The 14,126-nt window shown below is 34.5% G+C and overlaps 1 protein-coding gene across 3 annotated transcripts in view; it reads right to left on the reverse strand.

Moving 5' to 3' along the window:
* Positions 1-207: 207 nt before the first annotated feature.
* The window catches only part of LOC134531679 (uncharacterized), a 68,215-nt gene continuing 54,296 nt past the window's right edge, over positions 208-14,126 (reverse strand). For all 3 annotated transcript variants that reach the window (XM_063367476.1, XM_063367478.1, XM_063367479.1), the window contains exons 5-6: positions 12,150-12,313; positions 208-8,820 (exon numbers count right to left, since the gene is read on the reverse strand). In XM_063367476.1, coding sequence (XP_063223546.1) covers positions 8,626-8,820; positions 12,150-12,313 — 359 coding nt within the window. In that variant the 3' untranslated portion in view covers positions 208-8,625. The remainder of the gene's footprint in view (positions 8,821-12,149; positions 12,314-14,126) is intronic.

The following is a 14,126-nucleotide window of genomic DNA, read 5'->3' on the forward strand; positions in this document are numbered from 1 at the left end:
CAGTGCACCAATAACAGCCATGCACTTGAGGTGCAGTGAGTGACGAGTGATGACATTCACTGCCGCATGCAAGAACCTTTTCACTGACAGCTGCCTAATAAATTCATCCACAAATAATCTTCTACATTGGCGTTCAGCAGTCAAGCAATGTAAAAAGCGAATTTTTGGTGGCAATCAAATAAAAACTAATGTAACTGGAATCAACTCTTCAGCTTAATTGTTTCATTTATTTCGAGTCTTCTTTGCAACAAGTTTTTTTTACTCTAACACCATAACTGAACCAAAAAAATAACAGAAACTGTTCACAAAAACATATGAACTGTGAAGAACTGTAATAAGGCCATTGAGTGAGTACAGCGTAAACTTCTGCCCTGATTTATCAGCTAGAACTACAACTAGGGTTTATCATGATTTATTGAACAAGACTTCACAATCACATCATAAAATATAAAAAATAGCACATTGTACCAATTTGTTCATTTTTAACCATTGTCAGATAATACTTGAAATACTACAGTGTAACAAATTCACTCAAATTATATCCAATGCAGTAAAATTATCTTTAGTATTTATTTTTATACACATGTCCAACTCCTTTCTGAGTCCTTTTGAATACATTTCTACAAAAGGCATTTGTTTTGTAAAATAGAGGCAAGAAATGGCTGAACATTCGAGAATAGTAAAATATTACAAACTACTCAATGTTTGCAGCAAAGAAACCTGGCAATACGTATAAAACAGAACTTGTCACACAGAACATTACTCACAAATAAATTTTATCATAAAAATAAAACATTTACTCCTATCTTAGTATAATCCTACATAATTGTAAGAAAGTAACATCTATTAAATTTAACATAATTTAATTTTGAAATCTGGATGTAAGGTTACATAACTTGATTTCAAAGTGAGGATTACACAGAATAATAACAACCAATCAGTATTAATCCATTAAGTTAGATGGCTGCAATGAAATGCAGATAAGTCTCTTCACAGTTAACACACCACATCCAAACTATTTGCAATGCAATGTCAAACCAAAATTTATCTAATATGTACAAACAAGCTGTGAACTACCTCGAAGGAACTATTATTCAAACAACTTGCAAACTATAAAAATAAAAAAAAAACACACACTACCTGCACTTAAAGAAACACACTTTGTTTAGTGTCACAGTTTGCCGTGGAACTGCAAGCCTTTAGTGACAATACCATTCACACACGTGTAGCTAAATAAAAAAACATCATATAATTAAGCCATTCACAAGGAGGCCTACTATAAACTAAAGGGAGTCACTATTCCCAGACACTTGTTTGAGCCAGCACAATGCAGTAACGAAACCTTCAACCAAACAGGTTGGGCCTCACTGCTGCACACAACTGCATTCTGACCACACTTTTAATTACAGTAACATATTGTCAATTAAAACTCAAGATACTTTGAAGTGCCATGAAACTAACTCTCTTCTCAGCCCCTGAATTGTAAGAATACGATCACTACTTTCAAACCTGGCAAATGTAAAAATACTGTTAAGTGATTGGACACACGTAAGGAAATGGCGAGCACACTCACAGTCAGCTGGTGACGTGGCAACACCGCGCAACAGTCACAAGTCCAGAACTCTCATCCCCTTCTTCGTAGTTGTTTACTTAAAAATTTCACAGAAAAACAAAATACTATATTACAGTTTAAGAAAACCAAATCATGATGTTTAATTTTCAGATCTGAATGTTGAGTTAACACGAGTGGTTTGGACAAAGCCCAGCTATAGCATGCTGGTGTGAACTGAACATGCACCAATGTTAAACATGTGTTCAACTGCTTGGAGTGGCCATCTACAGTGGTTCCGAGACTCCAGAAACATTTGGGGAAAAATTCACAGTAAAGCATCCGAGTGAATATGGAGTCTGCAGAGTACCTTCTAAACACCATCTTAAACATCACATATCCAAAAGGCACGAACTGCACAGCACAATGCGATAGAACAACCACTTGGAAAGTTGATACTTTTAATTATTCAGACATTACGTCACACTGCAGGGGCATTCCAGTTGTACATAAGTGAATGTAATATATTGCCTAAACACGAGACAAAACTGAGGCTAAGTACGCCGTGACCACCGTCCGCAAGCCTAAAGTGGCAATGCAGCCTACTTGTAGATTTGTGTCTATGGCAGTGGTTCCCATTTTTTTTTCGGCAAGGGAACCTTGTGATCTAATTTTCTTATGGTGGAACCCCAAATCCTTCAAATAAAGTTATTTGACAATAATTGTGCCTACTTTAGATGACATTCGCCCTGACTCACAGAACCCCTGTGACGCTGCCATGGAACCCCAGGGTTCCGTGCAACAGCTTTTGGGAACTGCTGGTCTATAGGAACACATGCTATTTTGTTATATCCTTAATTAACAATCAAGAAAAGTACGTATGAGCCATATTTACTTTTACAAGCATCTCATTACACTCCACTAACTAGCAGGCAATGCTAACTACAACTTCATTCCAGCAGTTATTTAATTTACAAAACTTTCAAAACAATCACTTTCTGGCTTTAGTTTACTAGATTACACATACTTTTAGGATACAAAAAAAGAATGATAATAAACAGAAAAGTCATTGAAGTAGAACAATAGTCAGATACATTATGCCAAAATATTTATGGGTTGCCATCACCATTTTTATGAATGTGTTTTGCAAAGTTTCACAATTAATATGGACTTAATGTTAACATTTGCCAGTTAATTAAGCTTGTCCCTTTGTAAAAAATGAATGCTTGTAATTGCTTTCTACTGTTATTTCAGGAAACTGTATGAATAAGGCTGGCTGACCTTAATTGGGATTAATGAAACACTCACAAACAACCGAGACAAGTATGCAGCTTGCAATAGGCAAATGTTCACAATTTCAGACTGATGTAGTGTTAAAACTGATATTTTCATAAAATTATAAACTAATACACCACATGCTCTTACTAATAAAAAGAACAATAAAATAAAGCATTTTTTTATATTGATACTCAATATTTTAATTACAGCCATGTTAAATTAATGTGATTTTATTAAAACTAATATTTTGTATTAGTACAATATTATAAAATAACTCCTTTATATTAACCAAAAAAATAATGTAGCTAGCAGAAAAGAGTTAATAAATGTGTTTAACTTTACACTTTACATGTGCTATCAATTATGACAGTAAACATTTTTAAAATAAAAATATTTCCCCCATTTAGAAAGAAAAAGACAAAAACCTTCAAGTGTTTGACTGCCGGACTGTTAGAGCACAGTGAGCAACTGAGCACGCAGAGTCCAAGCAATTGTTCAGATCCAAAATCAACTAACATTATTGGCAGAATCAAACAATATGTAGTTTTGAATTCAACTTCTTTTTTTTAGATACCGTATTTACCCATGTATGGATCACATATTTTAAGCTGATTTTTGGTGTAAAAAATGTACTTCGATCCATATGCAAATTTTGGGTTAAAGAAAAATTATTGTACTGTGTGGTTAAATATGTGCGTAAATAACTAATACATATGTTGGTTTTTAATAAAAATAACTCCACGAGTAAGTGTAAATTGTTTAGTTACAATATCTCAGCAGTCGTGTGAAGCTCCATGAATAGCAGTAGTGTGTTGTGTCTGCCACCCGAGCGGTCGCAGTGCCGGCAAGTGACGCATCTGCTGCAGCAAGACAAGTCTGCTGCGTTGCTAGGGCGAGGAGAGGAGAATCTAACAATAAACCAGCCAGAGTGTGTGCATCTGTGTGTGTGTGTTGTGCCATGTGGCAATGTTGACGGTTCTCCCTCCCTCTCTCTGTTGTAAATATCCTGTGAACTGGCACCCACACAATTAACATGGCTATCTTGAAAGGTGTTCATTATGCAACTGTGCCCAATCATTATTGCTTTTGAATGAGATTTCTTAAGCTATCAACTGAACATACCGTGACAAAACTGCAGCCATCGCTGGTGTTTTTAAGAGCACCTTTAATATTCCTTCAGCTACGCAGTAATCTGCGTACTAATTTTTAGACAGAACTGAAAACGAGTAGCTTGCCATCTCTTCTCTCTCCACGGCAAAGGGATGGGTAAAAAAAATTAAAATACAACAGATAAAAGGGAAACAAGGGTATAAAAAATAGCAGTCTTCTTCGTCTTGTTAGGAAGTGTGTAAATTTGGGCCGCCTCACACCCTCCCAGTAGTAAAAAAAAAAGAGCTGAGGATCGCCACTTACGTGCCAATAAGCTGAGAAAAGGAACATTTCACTTGTATCCACCGAACTCTAGTGACGACAGATATATGGTGCTGCGACCTATACCCTACAGCAAAAATGTTAGAAATTTTTTGCCCAAAATTTAGGGTGCGACCCATACGAAGAGGTGACCCTTCTGCAGGTAAATACGGTATATTGAGTGGAATAAATTCAGCCCTGTTGTATGTTATAAACCTTGAATGGATCAAAGTAAAACAGTCTAACATTACGAGAAATAATTTTCTAAATGTGGAAGCTTTGTGTTATCCGTAACATTGGAACACTTACTAAGCTCACCAAGATTGCATCTTCTACCCTGATAATTTTCCTGTGATTTACAGCAGCTTAAGTTAAGAATTCATGCCATTTTTTTGTCTTAAGTTTCATACACACATGCCTGCACATGCACCCAAGAACATACGGCTTCCCCTGAATTAAATGTTAATTATGTCTGCTTTTGGTAATTTATTTGTGGTGTTAAGAAAGTTACTTTTTGCCCATGCAGAAAATAAGAGATCTTGTTTCATTACAGTGCATAGAAATGTATTGCATGTTCAATGTTATGCTTTAAACTAGGCATCATGGGCTGAATCAATAGTTTTTCTTTGGACAAATATTGCATGCTCTACCGCAGTTACAGTTATTGAATTCCGCCATATTTTATTTATTGCATACAGATCTATGGTGAATGGAAGTAGAAAAAGCCAATTTAAATTGTAATAAAAAATATCATATTAGATTTAATGACAAAAATTTATAGTACAATCATAGTCATTTACAAGAATTTCATTTATTTTCAAAGACACTGAATCAAAAAACATTCAAATGAGTTCAAAAAGATGAAAATTATGGGTGTAATACAGTAGTGATTTCACCATTTCAGCAAAAGTGTGCTTTGACATGTGCTTTGACTTGCGACTTGGAAGAGAATCGGCCATTGGCAAATTTCCAACAAGATGGTGCACCACCACACTGGAGTTTACAAGTGTCCATAACTTCTTGAATGCAACGTTTCCACAATTGTGGATTGACAGGTACGGTCCAACGCATGGCCACCAGGTACACTGAATATTACCTCTTTAGTGTTTTAGGAAAAAAGGAGGGTTTTCAGCCTACATTACTGGCAATAGTTTGAAGGAAGGATAATAAATGTGGTATTGATTGTAATGCAACCCATGTATAATAAAAAAGGGATACATATATACATATTGAGTATGACCAGTTTGTTTTCAGTTAAATTAACAGAGCACAAGTTGAAGAGATATAAAGACATAACTTCACAAGTTGAGAATAAAGATGCACCAATAAATTCTGCTTTTTTCTAGGTTAAATTTTTTTTATTAGTTTTTTTGTAACCATAAAAAGACTATGTTCACCCTGTACATGAAAAGTCAGCCTTTACTGCTTAGGGATTACGGATTACGCAATATACTGTGATTTGGCAAGACGAGATGTATAAAATACATCACGGAATTTCATTTTTCATGTACATATGTAGTAAAATGATTATGAATTTTCTGGTTCCTGTAAATTGTTTTCTCTTCAATTCATTTTGTAAACAAGGATAACATAATGCATTAGTAATGACACTAAGTAATACTTGATGTTGATGTAAAATAGAACTTGTTTAGTTCAAGGCTGAAAGAACTGAAAAATAATAATGAATTAACAAAAACATTTATTTCAGTATGGCAATTTTTCATAACAATCCCTGTCTATCACCAGAGCAGCCCCAATCCTCCAGCGTTCAGTCAGAGGTCATTCGAAAAACAGTAAAATCAGGTCTGCGTTAAAAATGTCCTTTGGGTTCTTGTGGCTTATCATATTCATTACTAACAAATTGCGGGACACCAACCACTTGCATGTCAACATCACCATTTCACAATACAGACTTGCAAATTGCATTGCCAGTGTGCAATATGGCAGAAAACAAAACAAAAAATTAAAAAGTTGAATTGAACTCGTAACCCCTGACACAGGAATGTTGTTGGACTAATGTGGTTAAAACTATTTTAACAAACCTTATAGAATGCATCTTTATAGTATGCATGCTAAGTGTAACTCAAGATTATACTAAACAAACAAGGGGATTAGGACAGCTGGTAACTGAGTACTACCCGCTCACTTCCTTGCTATTTGGCAGGGTTGCATTGACCCATGGTTTGAAAGGTTTGGACACAATTATGTCCAGAGAGGTCATTCCTGTCATAAAACATGCCTCAAAACAGTGAACAGTATCCTTTCTTTCTATAGTGAAAAAAGAATATGTAGCCTTCGCAGAAAATAAAATATTTTACTACAGCATAGAGCATTTTACTTTAAATTATCTGGATAATATTCTAATCTTTTTTTTTTTTTACATTGAATTAAAAGGATACTCAAATGCACAGTGAAATTGTTTGATTACGAAAATTTTTAAAAACAGAAGTTAGAATTGAACAGGTTCTACTCTAGCATAAAAATTGTTTCCTTATTGTTAATATGTATTGCATATTGGTAATGTAAAAACATTGTCTAGTTAGAAAAAGATAAAAAAGCAGTCAAAATATTTTCAGATTGGCCTATTTTCACACTGATACATTTTTTAAATAACTCTAGCAACATCTGGACAATGTGAGTGATAAACTAAAACTGATAGTTGGCGGCTATGAAGTGTTTATGTGTTTTTGCAATAGTGTATTTATAAGAAAAATTACCTCAATACAGCAGTAGTAAAATATTACAAGTTACCAAAAAATTATTTTTTGTTTAAACTGTTGTTTCAATGAACCTAAAATACCAGAGAGAAAAATTCATGGCAACATCAAACCCTTGAGTATGACAAAATCAGACATGCAATAAATACCAATACTGATAAGGCTGCATCAAAAACCTAGACTAATTAATTAATTATCTATTTAGTTCCTTCAAATCAGCTGGTTTAATATATAGAGTATATAGCATAAAACAACGTATTCTGAGACCTCAACTTCCGTCCTTTAGTGGTTTGTACAGTCTGCTTTATTAGCAACTTGGTGATATGAAACAAGAAATAATTAATAAATAAATAAATACCTACTATTAGTTAAACAAATAACTTATGAATTGTTAAAAAAAATTATTATTTATTTCATATAAAATTTGGCAATGATGAAATGTTTTGTATTTTATCACCATAGATATGGTGAAATACTGCAAAAATATACCTTAATAATGACATTAAATTCAGCAGAAAATATCTGTAAGAACACAATTATACTACCAGCATAACTTAACACCATACACAATAGAGAGCAACTCTGAACTAACACCTCAGAAATCTTCAGCCATTTCTCTAGCCGTGATCGCCAAAACATGTATAGATTACAACTGAGAAACACGCCTGTCCACATTCTCGATCACATTTTAACATCCCAATCAAAAATCACTAAAAAATGATTTATATTACATATTTGCCAACAAAAAAAAATGTTACTGTACAATTTCCAATTAAAAATAAATAAAACATTCCGTTATGCTAAAAATACATGGGTTTTGAATGTTTTGATTATATTTTAGCACTGTCAATATAATATTTTTTTAATTGTTTTTTTTTGTTTTTTTGTTTTTTTACTTTTAATGTAAACAGCATGTCAGTAATTGTTGCAGACAGGTCATGGCTTTTAGAAGTTGCAAAGTCAGACAGAATATAAGGATTGTATGTAATACCTACAAATTCTTGTTTAAAGCATGTGATAAATGAAAAGTACATAAGTAACGTCAAATTTATGGAATGTTTGTCAAGTAAGATTATTTACTTTGCAACTCCATATCTCATGTAATATTTATGCTGCTGTTTCCATTTTTGCATTTCAAGTCTCTGCAAGTTTCTGTGGAATGTTGAGCACACCGTATTTACCATTACAAAAAAAAGTCATCCCATACATTATAAAACGCTGCATATTTGGTACGTTTCAATCTACTCATAATCTACAACTTGCAAGTGTTAAGAAAATTTACATATTTGCATTTTCCTAAGTTCTTAAAATAATTATTACAAAACAGTTTGTCTGTCTCCTAAAACTACAGCGCCACTTTCGCTTCAGCAGTTTAAGTTCCAACACAAAAAAATTCACTTTCCTTTGACACTAAGTCCCACCAAATCTGTTTTTCACCATCTAGCAGCTATTTCAAAGTGGTTGGATGTTATTCAATATGAATGATAAATTACTCGACGCAAATGAATCCATAAGACGACAAATCGAAACAATCATGACGACGCACACAAGAAGAGGACGCTTGTCGACACCGGCTCTCGCGCGCCACCGTGCAGGAGAGAAACTACCGTACAAAATGTAAGTCAGTTGAGGGAACGTGGTGTGGAGTCAGTAGAAAACAGGACACGGCGGTCACTTCCCAGCCTCCACCTTGGGCTTCTTGGAGGGCGGCTCCGTCTCTTCGCTGGTCCCGGAGTCGGACGTGGCCGTGGAGTCGTCAGTGTTGTCCGGCCGTGGCTTGTCCGAGCACGGGGTCGCCGTGTCATCCAGGGGCAGCTTGCCGTTGGCCGCGTCCTGCAGGCTCTCGTCCGAGCTCTGGTCTCCTTCCTGCCGACAACACCTCTCCTCGGTCAGCCATGTTTCACTCGTGGATATTGTATTCTATCATTTCTGCACGTTTGCCAACACATTTCTACAATGACTAGTTGCAGTGGTTGCCTGACTGATGAGTGGATTGTGGAGGGAGGCAGGGGTGTCCCTAGATGCTTCATTCAACAGTCTGATTACAGCTGTGAGCTGATGATCACACACCACACCGCAATATGGGTAGCAGATACCTTGCGATTCTGTATAACAAACTATAATCAAACACCTTCATGTTGGCAAAAGTATCAGAAATAAAATACTATTTTAATTTTTTTTTATGCTAATGCCTTTGGTAAAACCAAATAAGGAATTAGATTGTTTTTTATCAAATAATAGTTGTATGGTTTTAAATGTTATGTGCATATTTAATAAATAACACCTTTAACAGTTTCACAAAACAAGCAGCAAGCTGTTGCATAGAAATAATTCAACTGGTAGCAGTGTTCAAATTCATTTAGGCAATCATTAACGTCATTCTGAAACTAGGTTTTTCATATTAATGTACAACTACATACTTATAAATAAAAATTATCACACAATTATTCTCATCCTGTGCCACATTGCACAAGAAGAAAATTTTAAACTTAATTTCTTTCAGAGAAAAATATTTATGAAATAAACAATAGCATCTCAGTATACAGTTTCTCAAAATTTATCATATCTTCGTCGAAAAGAATTTTTCAAAGCAAAGATGCAAATCAGTTATTGCAAAATAAGATTTTTGAATGTAGAAACAAAGCTCCATTTATTGTAAAACAAATTACTGTGATAAGACCCATTAGTCATTTATTGAAATTTTGATGGATAAAATTGAGAACAGTTTTCTCCCGCAGATTCATACTTGGCTCTCGGCTTTCTTGCAGCCTGCCCCCTGCTCCGTCAACCCGGAGGGCAGAGTGGGAGAGCTTTACCGCCTGATACACGGATGGGAGGGGAAGTTCCGTCCATGTTGGCCAAGTCTGGCGACACACAATGCTGGAAACCTGATCGAGGAGAGGCTGCTACCAGTAAGCGCAAAGATAACGCTGCAACAAGTCACCTTACCTGTGCAAAGATTGCCGTCATGAGAATTCAGAACGGGGTCATTCCACACCAAATCAACAAATGGTCAAAACATGTCGTCTTCAGATCTTTATTTTTTTAATATGAGATAGTATTAGCTTACAGATAAAAATTTTTAAAAAGTTTGAAAATTTATTACCTTTGGGTTTTGAGTTATAAATTTTTGAAAAATTAAAAAACTCCAGTTTGTAGGTACGTTTTGATATATTTAAAAGCATGTAACTCTAAAACCAAACAGCAGTTTGTTGCAAAATTAAAATATGTTTGTATTTTTTTTTTCATGGAATATGAGTTAATCAGTCAAATCTAGGTATTTGTTTTATTTCTGACTCCCACTCCTTCCCCTGTTTGTTGGTAAGCTCCTCCAATAGTGTATCCCCTACTCAAACACACCCTGGAGTTACGCACGTGCTGCATAGCCAACATGCGCCATCTAGTGGCGTTGGACCCACCGTCTGTTGTCCCTTCCCCTCTTAACGGTCCCATGCCTATGTGTTTTATGTTACATATGCTATCTACCAGACTCCTTTCACTTGGCTCCTTTAGGGTCGCTAATCTACATGTTTCTCCACGTCCTCCTGTCAGTATATTGGTGACCTATCTTGCCCGTAATACTTAAACTGCTCCGCCCCTCATTTCCGGACTATGACAGCGTTATTTATGAAATGTAGTCCCGCAGCGTAGCGAGTTATTCCTCAATTGAATACCTTCACAGCTGCTATCATGAGTTCGTTACAGAACACCCCAGTGTCTTGAGGTGAGTGATACCCACTATATTACTTAAATACTTTTTTTGTCGAAACAATTTGCCTTAGTTGTTTCATCACTGCTCAGGTTTTGTGCTGATAGCTGAACTGTATTTTTCACCTCCCTGTAACGTATTTCTCCAGCCTGCACAACCCCCACCACACTTTGGCATGCTGCAGTAAATCTAAAGGAATGTATATAACTACTAATTATCTTCACCAGAAAAGATCATTCTGTAAAAATATTTCTTCCGCAGAACTGTTTTTCAAACCAAAATAATAGAACAATTCTCATCATCCTAAATAAATTGTTTTAACCTATAAAGTTAAAATAGAAATGTAAATTCTAACATTAATCATGTTTAACCACACTGATTTTCTTTAACATAAGATCTATCTATCTATTTTTGTATGTTCTATGTTAATTTTGATTCATCTTTTGATGTTCTTTAAGCATTAAAAGAGAGAGACAACACAGATACAAGTTTTTACTTGTTTTTTTCTCAATGTACTTTACAATCCATAAGTAAGTTTCCCAAAACAATGGTTAACCTTTACTACAACAGGATGTTAAAAAGATTTTTTACACTTAAATTTTGTATGCTCCCACAAATCTGTACAGTGAAACCTCATTACTATTTGCTTCACTTAACGTTCGAATAGAGTGGCAACGGAAAGACATGTGGTTGAAACACATAAAAAACAGTGCCTCGCATAACAAAAACAAGGAAAGTCAACAATCCAGTGCAAAAAAGCAATTTTCGCTGGAATCAGCCTTTTTGACGGCAAAAAAAGCAAAATTTGACAAGAATGAGTTCATTATGTCAACAACTCGAGCTTTTATCGAAGCGAACTTCCCGATTGAAAAACTGGATGACCCGAAACTTCGTCAATGGATGCACAAGTAGGCCTACATTGCACGTAGGTGCTAAAGCGTATGATATTTTAACAGTTTTGTGCATTCTTAAGCAGATAAACAGAATGTTACGATAATAAATTTTGTTAGGCCTACCTACTCTTGAAATATTCATATGGCTGCGAGTCGGTTTTTTTTACAGCATTTATTGGAAAAAGTTGATATAACCTAGCCACAGGTAAAAATAGACGTAACTTATTTGTTTTTTTAGGTTAGGACTTGAGCTTTTTTTTTGTCAGTAAATTTTTTAAAACAGTTTCTAGTACTGTGCTTTGTAACATGTTTAGGCCTAGTAAATATTTGCATTTTTTGAAACCTGAACAATGCAGACAAACTGTGTAGTTCTACTCTTAAATGACATATTAAACACATTCACGTAAAACTTATATTTATAAACCTCATATTGCAGTTTTAAAATCAACGAAATTTCTGACGAAACTTCTGATAAAATAGCGAAAAATATACCGAAATCATCTAGTAAAAAGTAACAAAATTGTGCAAATTTTTTCACCGAAAACACCTGTCTCTACCCATGACACAGTGACTATAAAGATTAGAGTTTTTACCTGAGGTTTCAGCATGGAGGCTCCATTCTTTTGGTCATGATGCGTCATGCCATTTTCTGTTGGCCCTGGAATACTATCTAACAGCTCTGGCTGCATTTCTGATGCCACGTAATGGGTCCACAAAGCCAGTTCCACTCTGTGAGGATTCCAGATGCCATTATTTGCTGCAAAATAAAACAATAGCAACAACTGTCAATAATACTTTTAAAGTCTTGTGTTCAAAAGGAACACTTAACTGAACATTTTGTACTGAAGTTACAGTTAATATTAGAAATAAAAGGCAAAAAAAGGGGGGGAGGGGGAAATACAGTATAAATAAATGTGGCATGTTCATACAAATAAAAAGATAAAGCACACATTCATAAACAAGACACCTTTGCGACAAGTACTGTAAAATTTAAAATAATTATACAACAGCATCAGTTTTGAATGGTAAGAATGTTTTTATTTTTATTTGGGGCTTGGAACTTTACCTATATGCCTTTGTGTAGGTTACTGCTACAGACGTATATTTTGCTGTATGTACACACACACCGGTGCATTTGCAAGTATGTGCAGTTGTAAACTTTACCTTTTAAAACATAAAATAGCCTTAGTTTTTAGTTCCTGACAGGTGATCAAACAAAACAACAATATAAATTTGAAAACAAATTAAATGAAAGATTTTATATACTGTTAATGGAGATATAAACATAGAGGTCAGTACTCTTTGTACAGACCATACATACACAATAACAAATCTAATAATTCATGTGTCTCTTGGACAATTGGTTAACTCAACATTATTAATTACAATCTTTCAAAACAATAAGACCCAACCAGATATCACTACTGTATCGACTGTAGCTTGATAATGTACAGAAAATTATGTTGGGCACATTTACTCACAAACGTTCTCTGCAGTATTTTAAATATCACAGTTAACTTCAGTACTGCACATCACCGTAACTGATTCAAGTTAGTTGCTTCGGCCAGGAAAGTCAATAGTGAGTTTAAGACCTTGCTCACAAGACCTCTGAGTTCTAGTGTGTCAGTCTTTTACTTTAGGTTATTTTGAGTTAACAATAATGATTTCAATATTAAAACAAGTGTTTTATCAAACAAAGAATAAATTCATGTCTCTGATCATGTTGTTTCATTTACGTACGTTGAATAGTTTTTGAATTATATTAGCATCATATAAGAGTTTTTCAGTTAATGCGGTAAATATGCAGAAACAGGGCCTTACGGAGGTTTTAATTAATGATGAATCACACCTACATACAAAACAGTTGTGTCTCACCCTATTTACCTAGCTAGAACACAAGAGTCTGGTGTTATTGTTTTTTTATATATATTTTCTTTATTCATTTTAAAAAAAGTGTATTAATCAACAAATATGAAACTAAAATATTTCTTAACACTTATTTCACCAAAATAGTATCATTGTGATAGACACCAGATGCACTTATGTACACCAATCCCTCACTTAGCATGACTAATGTGTTCCAAAAAATGTCCGTGTTATTTGAGATAGCGTGTTCTGAAGCATTAGTTTCCATAAAAAGCAAGGCTAATTTATTTCATGTGTTCCAAAATTGTGTAGGAAAATATTCTTTACGTAATATAAACGCATAGAATAACACTCAACGATAAACACTCAAGGCAATGGTGTGACATATTTATAGTTGAAAGTTATTCTACGCATTTATATTACGTACAGTATATTTTCCTACACAATTTTGGAACACAATAAATAAATTGGCCTTGCTATTTATGGAAACTAATGCTTCAGAACATGCTATCTCAAATAACACGGACATTTTTTGGAACAAATTAGTCGTTTTAGGTGATGGATAGGTGTACTCATAAAAATAAAAATAAATCAAAAAGTTGGTGTGTTTAAAAGATGTGTAATCATTAACGTAAAAATGTGTTACAAATGTAAGACATGCAAAATCAAACAATATATTAAGTATCTATTTAGGACATTCATTT

The sequence above is a fragment of the Bacillus rossius genome, chromosome 5, assembly GCF_032445375.1.
Source record: "Bacillus rossius redtenbacheri isolate Brsri chromosome 5, Brsri_v3, whole genome shotgun sequence".
Lineage (NCBI taxonomy): Eukaryota > Metazoa > Arthropoda > Insecta > Phasmatodea > Bacillidae > Bacillus > Bacillus rossius.